The sequence below is a fragment of the Grammomys surdaster genome, unplaced genomic scaffold, assembly GCF_004785775.1.
Source record: "Grammomys surdaster isolate TR1022 unplaced genomic scaffold, NIH_TR_1.0 63, whole genome shotgun sequence".
In the NCBI taxonomy this organism is placed as follows: domain Eukaryota; kingdom Metazoa; phylum Chordata; class Mammalia; order Rodentia; family Muridae; genus Grammomys; species Grammomys surdaster.
The window spans coordinates 30676847-30699122 of NW_021604565.1; the positions used below are offsets into that span (position 1 = coordinate 30676847).

Genomic DNA, 22276 nt, shown 5'->3' on the forward strand with positions numbered 1-22276 from the left:
TTTTTTTTTTTTTTTTTTTTTTTTTTTTTTTTTTTTTTTTTGGTTTTTAGAGACAGGGTTTCTCAGTGTAGTCCTGGCTGTCCTGGAACTCACTCTGTAGACCAGGCTGGCCTCGAACTCAGAAATCTGCCTGCCTCTCCCTCCCAAGTGCTGGGATTAAAGGCGTGCGCCGCCACCACCCGGCCGCCACTGACACTTTTGTTAGAATCAGAAGGTGGTCTATAACTGCTCGGTAGGGATGCCACAGTCAGCTCGTGTAGTTCTCATCCAAAGCAAGTTGTTCTCTGCACTTGAGTTCAGGATTTTCCCTGCATCCAGGCTGCCAGCTCCCACATGCCTGCTAGCTGCCAGGCTGGGATGATTATTAAAGCAGGCTCCCTGTTGTACTGTTAAGACCTTGATTGATTTTGCATAGATATCTGTCTAGGAAAATGAGGGAAAGGAACCAAGAAAGACAGACCGAATCACAGAACACAGCAGTGAGTTCCCTACGGTAGACACCAGCAATGCGTACTCCAGTATGGTACATTCTACACCAGCTCCTTGGGTGGATGAACATGGCTGCTGCCAGGCATTTAATTCCTCCCTAGGCATTGGCTTAAATACAGTGCCCTCTTGCTGTGGGTTGCATGTATGATGAAACTTGTGAAGGGACTTCCTACTGCTGAGGTCACATTTTCATAGGTAAGCCCATTATTTAAAGAGCCCTGTATAAAATGTTCAAATACATTGCAGCTATCTGGGGCTCTTACCTATAGGAGCCACATAACAGAACACAGTCATCTAGCCTACATTTTATGTAAATCCCCCTACCTCAGGCAGCTGCCCGCCTCTTCTGGCTCCTGATGTCTGTCTTGTGACTGAAAGATAGTTCTAGGATGTCATTGTGCTTGTATGCCTCTTTACCATCGGAGACATAGAGTACTTTCTACATATTTGTAAGAAGAAGGGGAGGAAGAAAGACAGGGGAAGAGAGAAGGAGAAGGGGTTGAAACCCTGAAATGTTCCTGTCCAAAGGAAAGACAGGAACAAAAAGTGGAACAGAGACTAAAGGAAAGGCCACCCAGAGACTGCCCACCTAGGAATCTATTCCATCTGCAGACACCAATGCCCATGACAGGAGCCTCGTATGGCTGGTCCCTGAGAGGTTCTACTAGCAGCTGACCAATACAGATGTAGATACTCACAGCCAACCATCAGACTGAGCCTGGGGACCCCAATGGAAGAGTTAGAGGAAGGACTGAAGGAGCTGATGGGGACTAAAGCTCCACAGGAAAAACAATATCAACTAACTGGACCACCCAGAGTTCCCAGGGACTAAACCACCAACCAAAGAGTATACATGGAGGGAAATATCGCCCCTGATACATAGGAAGCAGAGGATGGCCTCATCTGACATCAATGGGAGGGGAGGCCCTTGGTCCTGTGAAGGATTGATGCCCCAGCATAGAGGGATGTTAGAGGTAAGAGTGGATGAGTGGGTGGAGTAGCACCCTCATAGAAGCAAGGGGGTGGAGGGATAGGGAGATAGGGGGTATGGGATTGGGGGTGTCTGGGGAGGGGAAACCAGGAAGGTGGATATCATTTGAAATGTAAACAAATAAAATTATTAATAAAAAAAGAAAAAAGAAAAGGAGAAGGTGGGATGTGGCAGGGAAACAGAGGAAAAGAGAGGAGAAGGCATTTGTGTTCTCAGACTAGGTTGCTCTTACTGTTGGGGTCAGGACATCGAGGGTCTTGAAGCCTGCTGAGGGTTGGTTTGTGTAACAGTCATCTTCAACATGTGGATTTTGGATTATGAGACCATTCTCTCCCTTTCATTCCCAAGCTTCTGTGAATCTATGAATGTAGCCACTGTATTTCTTTACATTTCGAGTGTTTCTGAAATTAAAGGAAAAGTATGCCACCTTTTCCTGCCTCCATCCACAGGATCTGTGTGTTTCCCCTCAAAGCATACTTTGGTGGAGTTATGGGCCTTCATGTGCTCAGGAATTTTTATTTTGTTTTTTTTTGTTTTTACTTTGCAAAAATCAAAGGAAATATGTCAGTGAAGTTGGAATCAACCATAATTACTGGCTGTATGTACTATTTCACTAAAAAGGGCTTTCACTGAGACTGTATAGTTGTGCCTCTTAGCGACTCAGTAACAAGCATCATGAGACTGAGTCTGGGGAGTTTCAGGCCTAATTAAACACATATATCTCTTTATACCAGAAAATTCCAGTAGCGAATGCTGTCTATTTCCCTCACCAACCAAGTTTGGTCTCTAATTTCTTTCTTTAACTATGACATATTTTCAAACATACTGATATAACAAATGTCACCAAAGAAAATGTAGACAGACATGTTGGTTTCGAAATTAAACTGTTGAAGATCGAGGCTTTTCTGTTTTGTTTTTGTTTTTGTTTTTGTTTGTTTGTTTGTTTGTTTGTTAACACAAGGTCTCACTGTGAGGCCCGGGTTGGGCTTGAAATCAGGGTAATATTCATGCCTCAGTACTATGATTATAAGTGTGTGAACCACCATGCCTGGCTCAAAACCTTTTCTCTTTCTTTCTTCCTTTCTTTCTTTCTTTCTTTCTTTCTTTCTTTCTTTCTTTCTTTCTTTCTTTCTTTCTTTTTTTTAAAAAATGACTTCATTCTGAATCACTAGAATTAGGTGTGTGGGGATATAGCATGCCCACTTGTTTTTGTCTTCATTAGGAAAATTTTTTCTTTATTGAAATAGAGGGTTCTGGCTCGTGGCTGTTATGAACAGCATCCTCTTCTAGCCAAGCAACAGAGAACCTGAGTCCACAAATTCATCCTAAGTTACAGTTCTTCTATCCCTTACTGTGTGATCTTGGGCAAATGATTTAAACTCTCTATGCACAGTTTTCCTAATCTGTAAACTGGAACTGTCTTGTGCAGTTGTTACAAGGACTGCATGAATTAATCTGTCACAAATATTATAGGGGCAAAAAAAATGACTACCTTACAAGGCTATTGGAAAGGTTAGCTGAGTGAATGCATATGAAATACCCAGAACAGTAGCTGGCAAAGGCAAACAAAACGTGTTCATCATTAAAATGTATAATTTCTGAATATATTAAAATGTCAGGTATTTACTTTTGACTGCTGGCTTTTTGTTTGTTTCTAATGCCCCCAACGATCTTTCCTTTTTACACAGTAGTATCATACATAACTTTTGTCCCCATTAGAATGTGTCAGTGAGCACAGCCATCTTTTTGTCCTCTTGAAATCAGAGATGCCAGATGTCAAGGAAAGAGGGCGTGGATTGTGCAGTTATTTGCAAAATTAATTTAGGCTGGTACACACAGAGAGATGGGGAAAGTGAGGGAGAGAGGGAGGGAAGGAGGGAGGGAGGGAGGGAGAGAGAGAATTGTATAAACCCTTTTTTTTGCAAATAAATTTTTCTTGTGGAAATGGATATTTTTAAAAAGAATCAACACTTTTTCTAACCCTCTAGGAATGCACCATAGTGTGTTTTAAATGTTTTTCTGTTGCTTTTCCATCCAGGTAGTTGAAGCAAAGTACAAGTTGGCTAATAATGCAGATTTGAAATGACGCCCAACCATCCATTCATCCTGTTAACAGTATGCTTGAGCCCCTCCCATGTTTCAGGCAATCCCTGGAGCTGGGGTTATAGAAATCCCTTAGCCAGACATAGACACAGCCTTGTGGTGCTCACATGCCAACCAGGAGCTGCTTTCTTTCTAGAAGTTGGAATTTCCTTACAAACTTTTTGCCCACATATTTCCAAACCATCAGAATGTCATGAGATTATAAACTGTGAGCCTTCTTCTTTATAGATCCCTTCATTGAATGGCCCTAGCTTAGGAAGAACCTCAGAGACTTTAAGTGGAAATTTTTATTTATTTCATTTTCATTAGTTCTTGGAGAACTTTATATATGTGTTGATCACATGCACACTCCCATTTAACTCTTCCAAGACCCACTCTCACTTTCCTACCCTCTGAACTTTGTGTCTTCTTTTTTAAAAATACCCTATCCCCACCCTAGTTTGTACTGCTCACACATTGTTGGGTATGTGGAAGGCACTGCAGCCTTCCACTGGAGTGCAGCCAATTTACCACATGCTTAGAGAAAATAGTCTTTCTTTCCCTGAAGCTGTCAACTGCCACTCCTTGGCTATGGATGAGACTTTGTGCCCACTTCCCCTTCCTTCTTATTTAAAAAGATACTTAAAGTTTTATGTTTAATTATGTATATATGTGTGTGGGTTTGTGCACATGGGTGTAGTGCCTACAGAGGCCAGAAGAGGGCATTGTATTCCCTGGAACTAGAGTTACAGCTGATTCACCCTGTGAAAACCCAGGTCCTATGGAAGAGCAGCATGCTGTATTAGCTGCTGAACCATCTCTGCAGCCCCCAAATTTTCAAATACATACAACATTGAAGAAATTTTCAAGTGAGCACTGTATAGCCAGTACCAAGATTCTGTGATGATATACATTTGAGTGCATGTGTGTTTTAAAGTAAAAGTCTCTTGTTCTTAGCTGATTAAAGATCTAATTTGCAATTTTGGAAAATTATCTGATGGCACACCAAAGGATAAATTTACATTTATTGTCAAAAATATACTTAATATTTTTTTTCATTTTGAGGAGGGTGGGATAAAAGGAAATGCAAATTCAGGGAAACAAATTGGAGTCCCAGAATTCAATTTAATATTGGATATAGGCAAATGTTTGTATGACAACTTTATGCAAGGATTTGTGTAATCAGTCTCCATGATTTAAGAAGATAAAGTATGTGGTAGTATTTAGGAACTTTTCTCCATGAAATCCAGGAATTAACCCACTAAACATATACAACAATAAAGATTTAGTCTATATCTTTTTATTGGGGAATTGAGTACATTGATGTTAAGAGATATTAAAGTAAAGATTTAATTTTGGAGACTTGATACTCATACTGAGAACTGTATTACAATATCCCTGCTGATGACACTGCAATCATACAATCTATAGTTAATACTTTTCTCATGTTTCAGTTATTCCTATCTATAACATACTGGGTCTGTAAGAAGATAGAATTTTCAGGAATGAGAGATAGGAGTTTGAGAACAAACTATAGAATATTTACTTACTTACTTACTTAAGACTTGGTCTTTGTCACGTATTTAAGCATCACTACATGATTTAGAAAGACAGTCAAGTCACCGGGTTGCCTCACTTGTATATTGGTGGCTTCTGGGAAGGAAGAGACCAGTGATTGTTTGCATAGTACACCGGAAGGGAGGACTGAATGTTACAAGTGCCCTGGTAGGAGATGCTAAACACAGGAGGACATGAGAGGAAATGTAGGTTTTAAAAAGGAGTGGTGTGCAAGCATGTGCATGTGTGCGTGCACGCATGCCTCTGTGTGTGAGTGTGAGCACACTCATGTGTGTTTGTGCTGAGTACAATAGAAGGGCTCTGCTGGAAAGAGAAAGGAGAAATGGTGGACTGTTGCCACCTAAGCAGTTGGTTTCTCTTCCCTGTGCATTCCACTTATGACTCTGTGTGTGTGTTTGTGTGTATGTCTGTCTGTGTGTGTGTATCTTGAGATCAGCTGGAGAAGAAGCCTTCCCACTGCCCACTTTCACAAACACTACAAGTCATTCTGTTTCCCTGGATCCTATGAAATGAATCAAGAATTTTGGACTTGGGTACTTAGCCAGGCAGAGTTTGGGCTTCACACATGCTTGCTTTGGGACCTGTTGAGATTGAAGTAAGAACAGGAAAAAAAAATATTCACACCTCTAGGAGTGATTACAGAAAGGTTGCAGCCATATTTGCCTGTGAGCTGACACAGAAATAGGATTGCCTTCTGAGGACATCTGTTTCCCTTTTAAGCAGAAACACTGGAAACAATGTATTTCTCAATAAATATTTTACGGTAACAGTAAATTTTCTTATTATCAAAAGTAGCAAAGCCATGGTTTTAAATAAGAATTCAGCTGAGAATGCACGTACCCATAAGCCTTGGTGTTGTGGAGACTCGGGGAGACTCATGCCATCATTGAAGAGGCAGCAGGAGGCGGCTGTGGGGTTTCATAGATGTCATCAATTCCTTTAACTGCTAGATTCAGTGGAGTTCTTTGCTTTTCTTATAGATAAGCTTTACTAAAACTTTTATACACATACACACACATATATAACACACACACACACACACACACACACACACACACACACATATTACAGTCTATAGTGTTCAGCCCTCTGTGTGGTGTTCAGTATAGGAAGCTGTGAAAGATAGCCATGGTGGAAATGTAGGTTACTTAGGGGTACCACTATACCATTCTACCCTTATAGCTCCAAACTGCCACATCTCTGTATGAAAGATCCAGAGGAATAAAGTATGTAAATCAGCTGTTCTGCACAGTGGGATTACAGGTTGTTCCCTGCTTTACTTATTTCCATTGCCTGTTTTTCACCCAAGTTTGGAAGAAATGCCTCTGTGAGTTATGTAAAGATGTACTCTCATGACTCGCCGCTGGGTGCAGTATCCTAAATAACTTGAAATTTATTCTTCACTTTTACAGGGTGTCCCTGGAGCGAAGGGAGAGCGAGGTGAACGAGTAAGTTGTCTAAGGGAGCTTCTGGCTCTAGGTGGTTGCACATAACCCTTGCCTAAGCCTCAGGAGGAATGGTCATTGCCATCTGTCGTATTCATTGCTGATCCAGTAGGCTTTCATTTGGAAGCATATTTTACAGGGAAAACATCTGGATGGGTTGGAGGCCAGCAGAGGATTTCCAGTTGTGTAGCTGCTGTCATCCAGCTCCTTGACCTTGGGCTCCTTTTCTTAAGGAATTCCTTAAGCTCATAAAGTGGAGCTAAGATGGAAGTAACGTAATAGCTGTGGAAGACTGCCATAATGGATATGGATGGCTTTATACAAATTCTAGCCAGTGGCATAGGACTCTCACTCTCCTGAGGACATAGTGTTGGCATGAAGGAAGACAGTGGTTGGATAGAATCAAAGAACAGGCCTTGAAATGGAAATCCCCTTAATTTTGGTGCCCACTGACTCTCTGTAGAAGTTGCAAGGCTTCTAATGTAGTTGTGTTCTTGGCTGTGGAAGAGGCAGTGCTGGTCTCTGGTCCAACAGGTTATTTCTGTGACCAGTTAGGCAATGTGTTTAAAGCTGATTGGCTATAACATGGGCTTAACAGATTCCCTATGGGTTGTTAGTATTAAATGAACCATCACTTGAGAAGGCATTAAATATGTATGAATATGTTTAGATATTGTTAATATTTCTTAAAATCTGGGACCAAAAGTGCTTATTTGAGGGAATAAACATGAATCTAATAAGCAAAGACTTTCAAGAACCTTAAATCCTGGGTGCAAATTGTCTCCTGCCTTAAGCATAGTGGTTAGCCCTCCCTGTTGCTAGCAGCCTAGAGTCTTGGTGGGAACAACGGGCCAGGTCAGCTATGTCTCAGTTGTATGGCTGTGCATATGGCCATGCTTGAGGAATGTACTTCCTTCCCATTCAGGGAGACCTGCAGTCTCAAGCCATGGTGAGGGCGGTGGCACGTCAAGTATGCGAGCAGCTCATTCAGAGTAAGTGCAATGCTAGTCACCCATATCCTGTCTCATTCCTATCCAAAGGATGCTTCCCTTCCCAGGACTAGAGAGACCAAGGAAGACCCCTCCAATGTTCTGAATTGCCATGTACACATAGCTTTACGAATCCCCTCTCCGAACCACCTACCAGCCTAATAGATTGTCCCAGAGCTTTACAGCGATGGCACATTAGCCAGACTCCCATGTCCTCAGTCCAAGAAGCGTTGATTTGTTATGTGCATATTTAATTAACTGCTGTGATCTTCCATTTCTCCTCCCATCAAATGGATGGGTTCTTTCTCAAATGTTAAGCACTTGAAGACTAACCATGTCAGAGTCAAGATGACCATGGTGCTTGTTTCTACTGGCTCACAGATTTTAATCACCTCTCCTTTCTTATCCAGTTTATAGCCATTGCCTTTGGTTAGCCCAAGGCCCTTCCTTTGATTCCTTGGGCTGTATGCCAACACACACACACATACATACACATAGGGTTATTGTGACATCTGATATGACAGTTGGGCATCATTCCCAAAATCATGCCAGAACACACTCTCTGTAAATTTATTTCATTTATTTTCAAACCTGAACATTTCAACAGCACTCATTTCAACAACAGATTCCTGTGCTCACCCATTTTGTACACATGCCTACTTATTTTATATATTTTGCCTCAAAAATCTAACCACAAGGTTACTTAGGGCGGGCCCTTCTCTTTGCTATGAATACGTTTAGTTCCAGACTATTTGAGGCCAAGTAAAAACAATTCCTCTCAGACACACTCAATTCTAGCCGAGTTCTAATGCCCATCCCTCCCCACACTGATAGCAAACTCTTCCCCCAGGGATGGCATTTTCTGAGTAGTTTCCTTATCTCCCTCCGGGTTGTATTTACTTTAACCCAGAGAAGTTTGGGATTCAGGCCAGTAGAACCCAGCAAGTGCCAAGAAGGTCTTTTGGCAAGACTCAGAATTCCACCTGTTCCTTTGGGATAAACTCAGATCCTGCCCTGGGGAGGTACGGATGAAGAGGTGCGGGTTTTCATTCCAGCGACAATATCAGTGCAGGAGGACAAAGCTGCCATCATCAAACACAGCTGTCTTCCTCTGTGAGCTGTGTCTCTATCCAATTCTATAGTGCCCACAGTAAGTGTGTGTGGGGGATGAGAAAATTTACAAACTAAATAAAATAGTTATACTTAGTGACAAAATAAGATCTTCAAAAACAATGCATTCTACAATGGAAATTGGACTCCAGTGACTCTTAGAGCAGGATATACCCTAAGCTCATATAAGCTCTGCATTATTTCAGAGTTTTTTTTTTTTTAACCTTAAATGGGCAATGCAGGTGAGTAGAAGGTCCAGCTTGAATGCACTGGGCTGAATCCTCACAAGGCTCCCTACATACAGCAGGAAGAGTGATTCACAGTAGTTGCTGCCTTATTTTGCTATAGAACTTGGATAACGTGTGACTATTCAATGCATGCTCTAAAAGCTGAGGGTCTAGTACAAAGTTTTCTCCCTTCGAAATTCTCAGACTCTGATGAATGACTGCTAGGAGTGGAGGGGTCAGAAGTGAGACAAGGTCTGAAAGGAATCTGTGCAGTAGAGAGGGCCTGTCTGTCGTAGAGGAAATGGCGGCCTGTGCCACACCTTGGCTATCATCTCCTTACAGAGCTCTGCTTTCCCTGTGCTGCACAAGCTCCTACCCGGGACTGCTTTCTGGGTGTGTGTATCCTTCCACACACCCTCACTCAGCTGGGGTTTTGTTTTTAGCTGATCACAGGAATTATGCTAAGAAGAAGTATGTAGGAAACAGAGAGAGGGGAGACTGATGACAGCTAGGGAAGTGATGAACCACAGCTCCTGTCAAAGAAGGAATTGGCAAAGACAGATACCTCACCTGCCCAAACAGGAGGACGGGATTGCTGAGTGACTCATGAGAAGGTCCCCATGACGTTCATAGTTCACTGTATAAAGAAAGAATGCATCAGATGTATTTACATGTGCTTCCTAAAATATGAGTAATGATTTCATTTAGATTTAAGTATTTAGAAGGGAATAAATGTATCTGAGGAGACAGCTCAGTTGGTAGAGTGCTCGTCTTCTGTGTGAGGGACTAGGTTCGATCCGCAGCACCACCCAGAGCAGGCTTAGTGATGAATGCCTGTAATCCTATGTGAGACCCCCTAATCTCACAAAAGAGTGGGTGACCCCACACACCAGAATAATAATTGGGGATGAATAGTGGTCACCTGTGGAAAATGTCATCCTCAAAGATGATGGAAAGTGAAGCATTACAGTATTAGGGCATTACTTATAACTGTTAAGAGTTCTTCCAAACATAACAGAGTTAAGGGCTTACGAGAGAGCAACGGGATTTTGTTATTTATTTATTTTTTTAGCCTAGGACAGGGGCAGCCTGCAGCTGGGACACAGGCAAAGGTTCTTGAAAAAACCGTCTTGGCAATCAGAGTTGAGTGGAGACAGGCCTTGTCTGGGGATTTGAGAGCAGGAGGGTGGGGCAGGCTCCGTGGGTTGGAGCAAAGACAAGTAAGTTATGTGGAGGGGAATTGCTGCAGAGAGAAGCAGCGGGGTGAGGGGTCAGGGGTCAGGTAAATGTTAGGGTGAGTGTAAAATTTATGACTTCTGTTCAGTGGTGTTTATTGCAACGCTGACGAGAACTGTGGGATTCCAAACACATGAGATGTGACTTGATTGTAGCCCAACCATTAACATCATCCAGGAGAAAAATACAAAACCGCTAAGTTACACACGAGCCTATCTCAGAAGGGTGTGCCTTGTCCTCAGTGGACATCTGACAGAGCTGTTGAGAGGTTCAAAGTAAGACACTCCAGTTCCCCCTTTAACTGTGTGACCATTCATTCATCTCTTGTTGCTCAGGTCACATGGCCAGGTACACAGCCATCCTCAATCAAATCCCCAGCCAGTCCTCATCTATCCGGACCATCCAGGGCCCTCCTGGGGAGCCCGGGAGACCAGGTTCACCTGGAACCCCTGGAGAACAAGGACCCCCAGGTGCCCCAGGCTTCCCAGGAAATGCAGGAGTGCCGGGGACCCCAGGAGAACGAGGTAAGCAGGCTACTTATCCCCAGAGAAGGGGACAGTGAATGAGAGTGTGACCATGGTGTTTATATAGTGACAGACCCTGAATTAAAGAATAAAATGAACTCTACTCTTTTCACTAAATTTTTTATATGTCTTGAGACTGAGACAGCTAAGCAATATACCTTTTTATCAGAGTATATGTACTGTGTGGCAGAGTAGGGCCAAAAGCCCTAACTCACTTCTCAGAGGGTTTTGTTTAATTGAGAACTGTCTATATAAGAACACCGTTTCTGTATTTCTTACACCTCCCTCTCTTTCCTCATCCCTCCATTATGCCCTCTCAGATTCAGACTCGTCTGCAATTACACTTCCACCTGTATACAGATACACAGATAATATGCAACTTACCGAGTCCGGTTACATTGTCCATGTGGACTTCTGTGTAAGGCTGACAACCTAGGATTGTGACACTTGTCACAGGGCTCACAAGTAGAGAAAAAGTGATTTTTCTTCCTTGGCAGCCTTTTACTTCTTCTAGCTCTTCATTTAGGGGTAGGGCCTGGTCGACTTTCTCTATTCCATATCGGTATGTTGGCTGGCGTGGTCTTGTGCAGGCAACTGTATTGTTGAGAGTTCATGGGTGCAGCATCCTGCCATGTCCAGAGAAGACTGTCTTACAGTGGTTTGTCTCTTGGTCCTTGGGCTTTTCTGTGATATTCTCTGAGCCTTACTTACAGGAGTGTAGTACCAATAATCACATGATCACTGAATAGATACATTTCTGCTTCTTCATTTTCATACATTTTATTTATTTTTCTACCTTTCAAAGAAATCCTCCTTCCATTTGTTATACATCTTCTTAGTGCAAGGTTCAGGTTAATCCTCTCTTGTGCATACGAACCTCATATTGATCACCCTAGAGCAGAAGTATAGTCACCCCTGAACATGTGGTACACTTACTACCTCTTCTTCCCAGTTTCCTGTGCCTCTGACATTAGCAGACAGCTAGATTGCTGAGCACGAGAGACCATATGTTGCGATTGGCAGGGCACAATGCTTTTAACTTCATGTCCTCCATGGCTGTCACAGTGATTATGATCTGGTTGTGATTATTGCGAAGGGCACAAAATCAGAAAGAGGAGCTTCATGCCCTTCCAACATGCCAAAGATCTGGCCATCCAAGGAAATGCAGTTCTGCCAGCAGGGCACTCTTCACGGGTGTTGAGGCTAGAGAAACTGTGACTCACAGAATATAGAGCCGGCACTCAGGCCACTCTCAGCAAGCTACAAGTTGTCTTTGCTCTCTATGGAAATCCGTAGTCTGTTCTTGCCAAGCTGAGTCTTTCCTATACTGCAAGATTAACAGAGTGATTAGATCAGAGGAAAATCACCCAGGAGTTCTCAAATGGTAGCTTGACAGCCGTTGAGTATATGAATTTCCATGGCATTACTCTGTGTGTGTGTGTTTGTGTGTGTGCCATTGAATCGAAATTGAAGTCCTCAGCCATCTGTTCTTCTGGTCCTTCAGTTTTATATGAAAAGAAGCATATGAAGGTAGTGAGGCCAAACAGGGCTCAAAGTTAGCCAACAGCAGAACCGGTGATAGGAAACAGGAGGTTTTGGAGTTTTTTCCATTGTTGTATCAATTAAAATGATCATGATCACCATGTTCATCATAAGACCATCTTAAGAGAGCACTATTTCACAATGAGGAAAAGTAAATATTCTTACTATCAGTATAATAACTCTGAAGCAAAAGTAAAAGAAACATGACTGGCAGATAATTTTCAGCATAGAATTCAAATGAAGCTCTCTCTGCTGAGGCTGAAGACATACAGCTTTCTTCGGTTGGCCAACTTTTCATCAGAAGTCCCCCATTTGGTTTCTCTGTTGTACTTTTTCAAGCTTCTAAAGAAAAGATGTTGTACAGTGAAATATATAGAAATATATGCAAGTGAGTGGGGCATGCTGGCTCACAACTTTAATCCCAGCATTGTCAGGCAGAGCAGGTGAATTATTGAGCTTGAGGCCTAGTCTACAGAGAGAGTTGCTGGACAGCAAGGGCTATCAAAAAAAAAAAAACTATCAGAAAACTAGCTGAGTACCGTGTGTGTGTGTGTGTGTGTGTGTGTGTGTGTGTGTGTATGTAAACAAAATAAAAGGGGGGAGGGGCAGGGGAGGGAGAGATTTAGAATGCTGGTATAGTAGCCATGCAAACATATGAAGCTGGAGAACTGGAACAACATTCTTACTTTGGTTTCCTCTTTTCTTTTTTCATTACAAGGCCAGTGGGTGGGTGTGATTAGTTTCATTTATGTTGATGTGCTAAAATATTTTTTCACAGAGTAATTTAGTACTTTCCCAGAGTAAGAACCCCAGAGAAAGGGTCTTATCTTAAGTCACGCTTGCAGGTGACAGTCCATCACTGCAGGAATGTCAAAGCAATGGGAAGTTAAAACAGCTAGTCACTCTAATCCACAGTCAAGGGAAGGGAGAAATCAGTGCACACACACACACACACAGAGTGGAGAGAGAGAGAGAGAGAGAGAGAGAGAGAGAGAGAGAGAGAGAGAGAGAATGAGAAACTGACTACTTGGTACTCTGCTATTTTTCTCCACTCTTATATAGTCAAGAACCCAAACCAGGGAACAGATACAGCCCATTTTCAGACCGAGTCTTCCCACAGCAGCTAAGGAAATCAACACAATCTGCCACAGAAATGTCCGTAGACCAAACTGCTTTAGACAGTCCTTCACCGAGACTCTCTTCCCAAGGTTGTGTCAAATTCACACACAAACCATCACAGGAGATCTTGGATTTTATCATCTCAGTTTTAAAACTACTACTTCGACATAGTATCTTTGCTTAACCCCTTTCTTTGAGAACTGGCCAAACATTCTTTGCATGAAGAGAGCAGAAGAAAATGACAGACAGGGCCTTGGTCTAAGCAATGAGGGATGGCTCTCCACAGCTCCCCTTACTCAGGGACTAGTTTTGCTCATTCTGGCTGTCTTTCTGTCTCCTCCTTGACCCTTTGTCCCATTTCATCTCTGACAGTCTGACTCAACTTATGAGGAACAATATTCTGTCGGCTCTCTTCTCAGTTAGATTGTAACATACCACAGGATCCTCAGAATGGGAGGATTCAGAGAGACCAGCTGATGTTTTCTTCACACATGCCAGTGCTGACTGACTTCCACAATTGCTGGTACTCAGAACTGCAGGGCCTCCATTCTGCCCAGCAGTGTGCTTTTGTTATACAGCCTGGTCTCTCATCTGCACTCCCTTACCTTACTACAATCAGAGAAGATTGTTTGTCTGTGGACCAACATTTCTTTTGCTCGCTTTGTTCCTCCCATTACAGCCTGCACTGCCCTTGGGTGTGGGCTCTTTTTACCAGGATCAACCTTCACTTTCCTCCTTTCTTCCCTCAAATGCTGAGGTCATGTATTGGCTTTTCTGAATTTCCTGGCCTCTCTGGTAACTAACTAGGGTGATCCAAAATAGATTTCCTGGAAAATCAATTTATCTGTTCAATTTCTTACTCCAGTTGTTGAAATGTTCTCCCATCCATGCTGGTATCTTGAATTGAAAACAGAATATAAACAAGTCAACCGTGAGTCTCTTCATTTACTTGAAATGAGTTACCTACTCAGGATGCAATCTTTTTACTCAGAAAGAATCAATAAAACGTGTTAACTTCTGACTTCATTGACAATTCCTCTAATTCCTGTGAGTCTTCAAAAATAGTTGGATCAAAGGCACCATATAACTTAGTATTTTCATTTTTTATTTTCTCTCAGTTAAAACTGAATTTCATATTTGGTATGTTTCCTACAATAAATCAGCAGAGTTTTATTCAAGCGCAGGGATTTTGTGAGGTTTTGTGGCTTCTCCATGTGAGAGATAATATTATTCTTTGTGGCTGGAACTTATTCCGCATCAAAGACCTCTGCCAATAGTTATCATGGACCAACGCACACACTATCTCATCCAAAAATTGTGAATGGCTCAGAGATGAAAGAAGGATGAAATACTACTGAGTTTATAGGCCGAGGGATGACAGATACCTGGAGATGTGTAGAAAGTAAATGGTTTCAGGATTTAGAGAAAGAAGTGATTGTAGACTCTGATAAGAAAGCCTGTTGGTAAATATGGAGCAAATACCCTGTGTTATTGGTCAGCACATTATTTATTAAAAATAAAACCCTTATGTGATCAGGATTAGCTCCATTATTTTTATGATGCTGAAGGTCAAATCCAGGGCCTTCCATATGCTAGAAAGCTGTTTAACCATTGAGTACATTCCAGCCCTGGATTAGCGTGCATGCATGCATGCATGCATGCATGGTGTGTGTGTACATTCATATGTGTGCATTCTAGCCCTGGATTAGCCCACCCATTCATGTGTACATGTGTGTGTGCGTGTGTGTATGTATGTATGTATGTATGTATGTATGTACATGCATGTGTTTGGGATGCACACACACACATGTATGCAGGTATGAGTGGAGGCCAGACAACAACTGCCATTGTTACTCAGGTATTATCCACCCCCTTTTATGAGACATCTTACTCAACTTGCTAAGTAGGTAGTAGGTTACTGATCAGTGAGCACCAGGGATCTCTTGATTTTGCCTCTCTGGTACTGGAATTACAAGTGCACACCATCACTTACTCCTCCTCCTTTCTCTCCTCCTTTTCTCCTATTTCTTCTTCTTCTTCTTCTGCTTCTGCTTCTGCTTCTGCTTCTTCCACTTCTTCCGCTTCTTCTGTTTCTTTCTTCTGCTTCTTTCTTTTGCTTCTTTCTTCTGCTTCTTTCTTCTGCTTCTGTTTCTTCTTCTGTTTCTTCTGCTTCTTCTGCTTCTTCTTCTGCTTCGGCTCCTGCTCCTGCTCCTTCTGCTTCTTTCTGCTTCTTCTCCTCTTTCTCCTTTTCCTTCTCCTCCTTCTTCTCCTGCTTCTGCTTCTTTTTACCCCTTCTCCTTCCTCTTCCCCTCCCCCTCCTCTTCTGTCTTTCCTCTTTCTTTTGTTTTTTTCTTCTTCTATGAGTTCTGAGAATCCAACTCAGATATTTATGTCTGCAAAGCAAACACTCTACTGATTGAGCTATCACTCTAGCCTGTTTTGTTTTGAGACATAGTGTCATGTTGCTTATACTGGCTTTGAACTTGCAATGTAGCTGAGGCTAGTTGTGAACTCCTGACCCTCCTAAGGGCTGCGATTACAGATGTGCATCACTGTACCCATCAAAGCTCTATTTTAGGTGATGGAACTGCAGCAAATGCATAATATTAATTGTTCAAATTCACTGAGCAGAACAAGTGGATCAGGACCTGGATCTGCATTTTGCTGAAAAGATTTTTTCCTAGAGGTACATACACACTGTACTTCCACATAAACATCAGCGATTGATCAGGGAATGGCCTCAAGCAAACCCAAGTGAAAGGACCTGACCTTGCTCAGATGCCATAAGTAAATGACACTCCATCTGAGAGACCAAGAAATGGCACGGAGGCAGGGATTGCTGCCGCATACTAAGATAACCTATGTCTGTAACACAGGTGATGAACTGTTCAGAAATAGATCCAGATTTGATGCTGGGGAAGTTTCTTGTGTTCAGTATTCCTGTGGTTTAAAAGTTAGCTGTGGGAGCTGTGGATAAATTTGACAGATGGTGCTGGTTATCAATGACAGCATCGCAGTAACTCTCAGCCAAGACCGTCACAATGGAAAGGACCATTGGGGAAACTCTTAATGTCCATCTATCCTGCTTTGATTCTGGAAAAAAGAATAACCTTCAAAGGACAGATGAGCTTGAGAAGAGAGTGTGTAAATGAAGTTTTGTTATGATTTCCTGCTTGGCAGTTGAATATAATAAGTCTTCCTGTGATCATTTTTTTATTACCATTGATATTCAGTTGTATGGCACATGTTATTTATTTCTATTGCTATTAAAAATCAATTGAAATACATTTTGCTCTTTTCTCCCCACTTCACACTTCTTGAGAGGTGAATACAGACAGATAGGGTTCCCTCTTCTCATGCAATGAGACGAAGTCTAATTTGGACTCCCTTTAGAACAAGACCTCTCTCTGTAAGTCTGATGGTATTTTCCTAACATATGGTCTCTTTAAGATGTTTGGCAGTGGATTTTCTTTCTCTTGTCTTTTTCTCTTTTCTTTGCATTTTAATTTTTCATTCTCCAAGGGACTAGAGTTCAGTTAAAAGCTTTGAGCCCACAGTGATGTTTAAAGTGGAAGATGTGATGTCAGCCAGGCTTGTAAGCGGAGGCCGAGCTTGGCTGGGAAACCAGCTCATGACAGACAACTTCCTCACAGGGCATCTGGTACCCAGGATGGCCATGGGGGCTCATTTCCTTAACTTGGAACTCTCCATGACAGTTGTTCATAGCATGGCTGTCACTTTCCCCAGAGCTAGTGGTGAACAACAGAAAACAAAGAGTTCACACTGTCTTTCTGGACATAGTCTCAGAAGTGCAAGCTTGTAATTCTGCCATCCTCTGCCTGTCAGAACCAGTGTGGGAGTCAGAAAGCACAGTTCATGTTTAAGTACAGGGAAGTAAGTTAAGTCCATTTTGGAGGGAGACAAAATCATGAGTCATTATTTAATTCACCACCCTCCTAGATTAAACCCAGGCATAATGCTTTTATCCAGTAGCACGAGCTCCTTCTCCTGTCCGCCTTCCCCCCTTTCCCATAAGACACAACTGGGACACTGAGAAATGAAGGGGATAAGAAAGGTCACTCCAGTGTACCAACTTTCTCCCTTCATTTGTGTGCTTTTCTTTCTTATAGCCTTTAATATCATTTAATTATAGATGTAGCTTTTTAGAATATGCAGGTTTAAGTACCTCAAGGAAGTATAAGACAGGATAGATAAACAAACATTTTTACAGGCATCTCTATCTTTTATAACACTGTTTCTGAGATGCATTGTAATCAAGACAAAACCATTCTCTGGACACATGAAGGTTTAAAAAAATAAAGCCTTTGTCAAATTGAAATCAGATTAAATTAGGTCTTTACAACTGCAACAAAAGCTGTGAGGTAGTCTAAATAAAAACCTCTTTTTTTGCCATGAAAGCCAATATAATTACTTTTTTACTTAAAAAATTAAAAATCTTACCATCTAGACAGCAGTTTCAAACATATATTTAATAAATCAACGGACTGATTCCTCACTCATGAGTGTGTGACATGAACCATTAGCACCCAGGTGGAACAGACTGTCTTGCATTGGATTTTAATGGTTTCACTTCTGTTAATTCTATCTCACCAAGGAGACTCTGTTCTCCTCAAAGAATGTATATTTTATTTCCCCAGGCCTCCTGAAATTCAATAGTTCTTTCATAAATCTTAAATGATGCATGGCACTGATTGCTTGTTGGCTAGCTTCATGGCCGCTATTTCTCAATCATTCTAGCATCATGATTAAATTGGAAGCCCATGCTGTTGTGTCTATGGTGTGTTTTGTGTGGGAGACAGCATGTTAATAAACCGTGACTACAGGTGAATGATGTGAGTATCACGTCCCAAGTCAACATTGTTAAGGAGATTTCATTTCACCAAGTAGTGACAGTTGGGTGTCAAGGAAGGGAAGGAAAGAAGGAGGAACGGAGGCAGAGAGGAAGGAATTCCTTTTTATTAAACACACCTTTCTGTTTCTAGATATCTCAGTGTTTGAACGTAATAACTAAGTGCACTGGAAGCTTAACAAATCCTACTTCATGTGATAAAACTAAAGTTGTTTAGCTCTGATAAACTATTTTTTTGTGGGTTTTTGGATATGGCATCTCAAAAAATGATGAAATTGGTATATTCCAAATGTACATCTTAAAAGTGGGCTAAAACATATATAGAAAAGGCACATGCATTGGCCTTTCCAATTTCCTTTTTAAAAAAGATTTCATATCAGCATTAGAATGCTAGGTAAACATAGCAGAGTAGCTTGATTTTTCTGAAGTTCTTTGAAAACCTGGGAAAGCACAGGGAGCCTCCTTATACACAAAACGTGTTCATTCAGAAAGAAGTCCTGTTGATTTTTTTTAACACATTTGTATTTAAAAACTTTATAGACATATCCCATTTCTCTGATATAATTCTTTTCAATCCCAGGAGTAGATTGGTTCAAAACTTGGCTCAACTTTCCCATGAACTACAAGTAACATGAGTTCTTGATAATTTGTGCTGTAGATGATGTCATAGCATTGGAGGAGGGATGTTGATGTTTTGGAGAGGAGAGTGACAGAGTAGCCTTTGCTCTGACAGTCTTAGGCACCTGTGGGGTCACAGTGTGAGTAGCAAAAACTCATGAGCAAAAAGCCAGGGTTTCTGGTGCTTGACACAACCTGTGTTCCCTTTTGCCACCCATGTACCTATAGCTGTGAACAGCCAATCTACAGCTCTACAGTTCTACAGTAGACAGGTGAGTGTTGATGACAGGGACCGTATCTTTTTCCATTTCTCCTCCTCCTTGTGCAGCATCTCCTCTGGGACCATCTTTTCTCTTCTTTCTCTTCTTTCTCTCTCTCTCTTTCTCTCTTTCTTTCTCTCCCTTCCTTCCTTCCTTCCTTCCTTCTTTCCTTCCTTCCTTCCTTCCTTTCTTTCTTTCTTTCTTTCTTTCTTTCTTTCTTTCTTTCTTTCTTTCTTTCTTTCTTTCTTTCTTAACTGTCCCTGCGCTTCCAGGCTTGATAGTGATATCCTGCTTTTGATAATTTATAGATCGCATCTCTATGTAGCTTTTAAGACCTTCTAATATCCATCTTAACTTTGAAATTAATCCTGTCCCTGTTAAATTCACTTTCCTAGCAAGGTCTAGGGTGGTTTGTATTTTCCTGGCAGGATCCTGAGTTATAAATAGCCAGCTGATGACATGAAAAAGGCAAGAGGGAAAACCCTTAGGAAGGCTAATTTTACATCTAAAACAACTCCATAATTTCTATCCTCGGTCACTTTCACACAAAGTATAGAGCCCCGTATGATCTTAACTCATCTTCTGAACCAAACTCATAGAAATAGGAGAGCTCAGCAAGATGCATTGAACACTCAGAAAAATGCATCAAATCAGTTGCTCTGCCTTCTTGTAAGCAGTATCAAGTACCCTGTGCCTTTCAGACACTAGAACCCACACCACAAGAAGAACAGACTACACTTGAATCTCATTGCCAACATCTCCCTGGCAACAGACAAATAGAACACAGCTGAAGCCTTGCTTCACAGTCTCTGGCTTCTTAGTATAATGACATTGAAAGCATTCCCCAGATCTTGCATATCTGCCCAGGCAGAAATCCCAGGAGTTTCTCCAAATGTCTCAACTCAGGAAGAAGTGAATCTGCTCCTTAGAGTCGCATGAGATTCCTGCCTGGAGTGCTTGGGGGTGGCCAAGGGCACAGAATGGAGTAAAATATTCCAAGTTGAAGGCCAATGGGCCAAAGAAAATAGGAAACAGACAACAAAGGGGCAGACACAGGACACGTAGTTGATGACAGTAAGAATCCTTTCAAACTCAACCCGAGTCTTCCTTAGAGCAGAAGGTAAGTGGGCAAGAGCACAGTTGGTAAAAAAAACTCACAGCTGCTTGCTGAGTGGAAGGTAGAGGGACCATGCAGACCATTTGGCAGGCAGCTGAGAAAGCTGAACCATAACAAGAGCAAACAGGCCACAGGTCCAGCATCAGGAGTAGAGGTGGCAAGGCATTGAAGCCTGAAAATGACCTTGCATACGTAAACTGCCTGGCCTTGATACCTAGTGAAATAGCGTATAAGACTACCTGGTACAACATCAGCCTCAGTTTTCCTTATTCAAGCCTTCACTGGAACTGACCTTCACCCAGAAGATCAACAATCTTTTAAAAAATATTTTATGATATATATGAATTCCTAACATGTACAACAAATTTAAGCTCCCCGCTTACAAATGAATGAGACTCAGACTACAGTTATTTTATTTGGTTTTGACAATTACTGGGAGGTCACCCCTAATCTACTTTTCTAACTGTTGTCTTGGCTACCTCCCAAGCGGTGTACTCCAGATACTTGCTGTTTCTCCCAGCCACCTGTTCATGGGCCATCCCCCCCTCATGGTGGCTTCCTCTCTCCTCATTCTTCCTCCTTCTCCTCCTAGTCTCGCCTCACTCTTCCCCTTATCCCTCAACCAGGTAACTCACAACCCACTTATCTCTAATCTTTCCAGTAATTAGCTGTAGACAGTTACAGGGATCAAGGTTTGCACAGCAAAAGCTTATACACGTGAGAATTCACTTGTAGGCCTAGACCTTCAAGTACAGAATTTAGTGTTTACAACACATAGCAACAGACCACACATCAACAATTAATTACACAGAGTAATTTTATTTTTTTGATGCAGTGTCTCTCATACAGCTCAGGCTGCATCAAACTCCCTATGTCACTGACCGTGACCTTGAACTTATGATCCTCTTAACTACAATCCCAAGTGCTAGGATTACAGGCATATAGGGAACTAGAATGGTAAAAATCAGTTTTGAGCTGGGAGATTAGAGTTAGTTAAGCATCAGCCTCAACTTGACTGTTCGTCCCTCAGGGATCATGGGTGCTAGTTACAAGCATCTGAGTGCTGATGAGGTATGCCGTAATCAACTTAGTTACTGTCCATAAGTCCTGGGCTACCTATTCAGTATGAGACTCTCACTTGGTCTGATATAAAAGAGCTAAATAAGGTTTAGTGTGGGGGGCAAGATGGACAGGAGAGGAAGTGATTATATGGTGTCAGAGATAGCAAAGGCTATGGGGAAGCCATGAAAGTAGAAAATTTATCCATTCATCCATTAGTTCACTCAACAAATCTTTTTGACTTATGTGCCATGTGGAAGACACCAATAAAGTGCTGGAAGGTAGCCACAATAAGATGGATAACCCTTGACCTCTTAGACCTGTTGAGACTCTTCTTGTTACAACTGAGACTTCAAGAATGAGGAATTTCGAGGCATGTTGATGGACACCTGTAATCTCAGCACTTGGGAGGCAAAGACATGTGGGTCTTTGTGAGTTTGAGGCCAGCCTGGTCTTCATAGCGAGTTCTAGGACAGACAGTACTATATAGTGATACCTTGCCTCAAAAAGAAAAAAAAGGCATAAAGAAGGAGGAATAGTTGTGGAGGCAGTTGAGAAGGAGGGGTATTTCAGGAGGGAATATCTCCTGTACTAAAGAATGCCAGCCTCTTCCTAGAAAGGACACTGGCACCAAGCTTGTGTGACCCCATCTCATCACCAAGTGGCCTTACCTTCAGCCTTGAAAAAAAAAAAACAACCTTTGTTATGGATTGTGACTCTTGTGCTTTGTAAAGGATATCTTTGTGTTGTGCTTTGTAAAGGATATCTTTGTGCCCAGACTAGGGGCTCAACTGTGTCATCAGCAGCTTCGGACTCACGCTTTAGGACACTTGAGTCTCTTGTTTTTTATCCAGGTCTACAAAGCTTACAAAAGCATCTCTCCATCTAACTTTGGGTCTGTATATAACTTGCTCTTTAATACCCATTAACTTATTTATAGAGAGAGGGGGACAGACTGAGAGAGAGAGAAAGAGAGAGAGAGAGAGAGAGAGAGAGAGAGAGAGAGAGAGAGAGAGAGAG

The 22276-nt window shown here is 41.9% G+C and overlaps 1 protein-coding gene across 1 annotated transcript in view; it reads left to right on the forward strand.

The window, feature by feature from the left end:
• Positions 1-22276, forward strand: part of Col14a1 (collagen type XIV alpha 1 chain) — a 197262-nt gene that overhangs the window by 167821 nt on the left and 7165 nt on the right. Inside the window, exons 42-44 of the mRNA XM_028767286.1 lie at positions 6553-6588; positions 7511-7577; positions 10483-10671. Of these exons, the coding sequence (XP_028623119.1) occupies positions 6553-6588; positions 7511-7577; positions 10483-10671 (292 nt within the window). The remainder of the gene's footprint in view (positions 1-6552; positions 6589-7510; positions 7578-10482; positions 10672-22276) is intronic.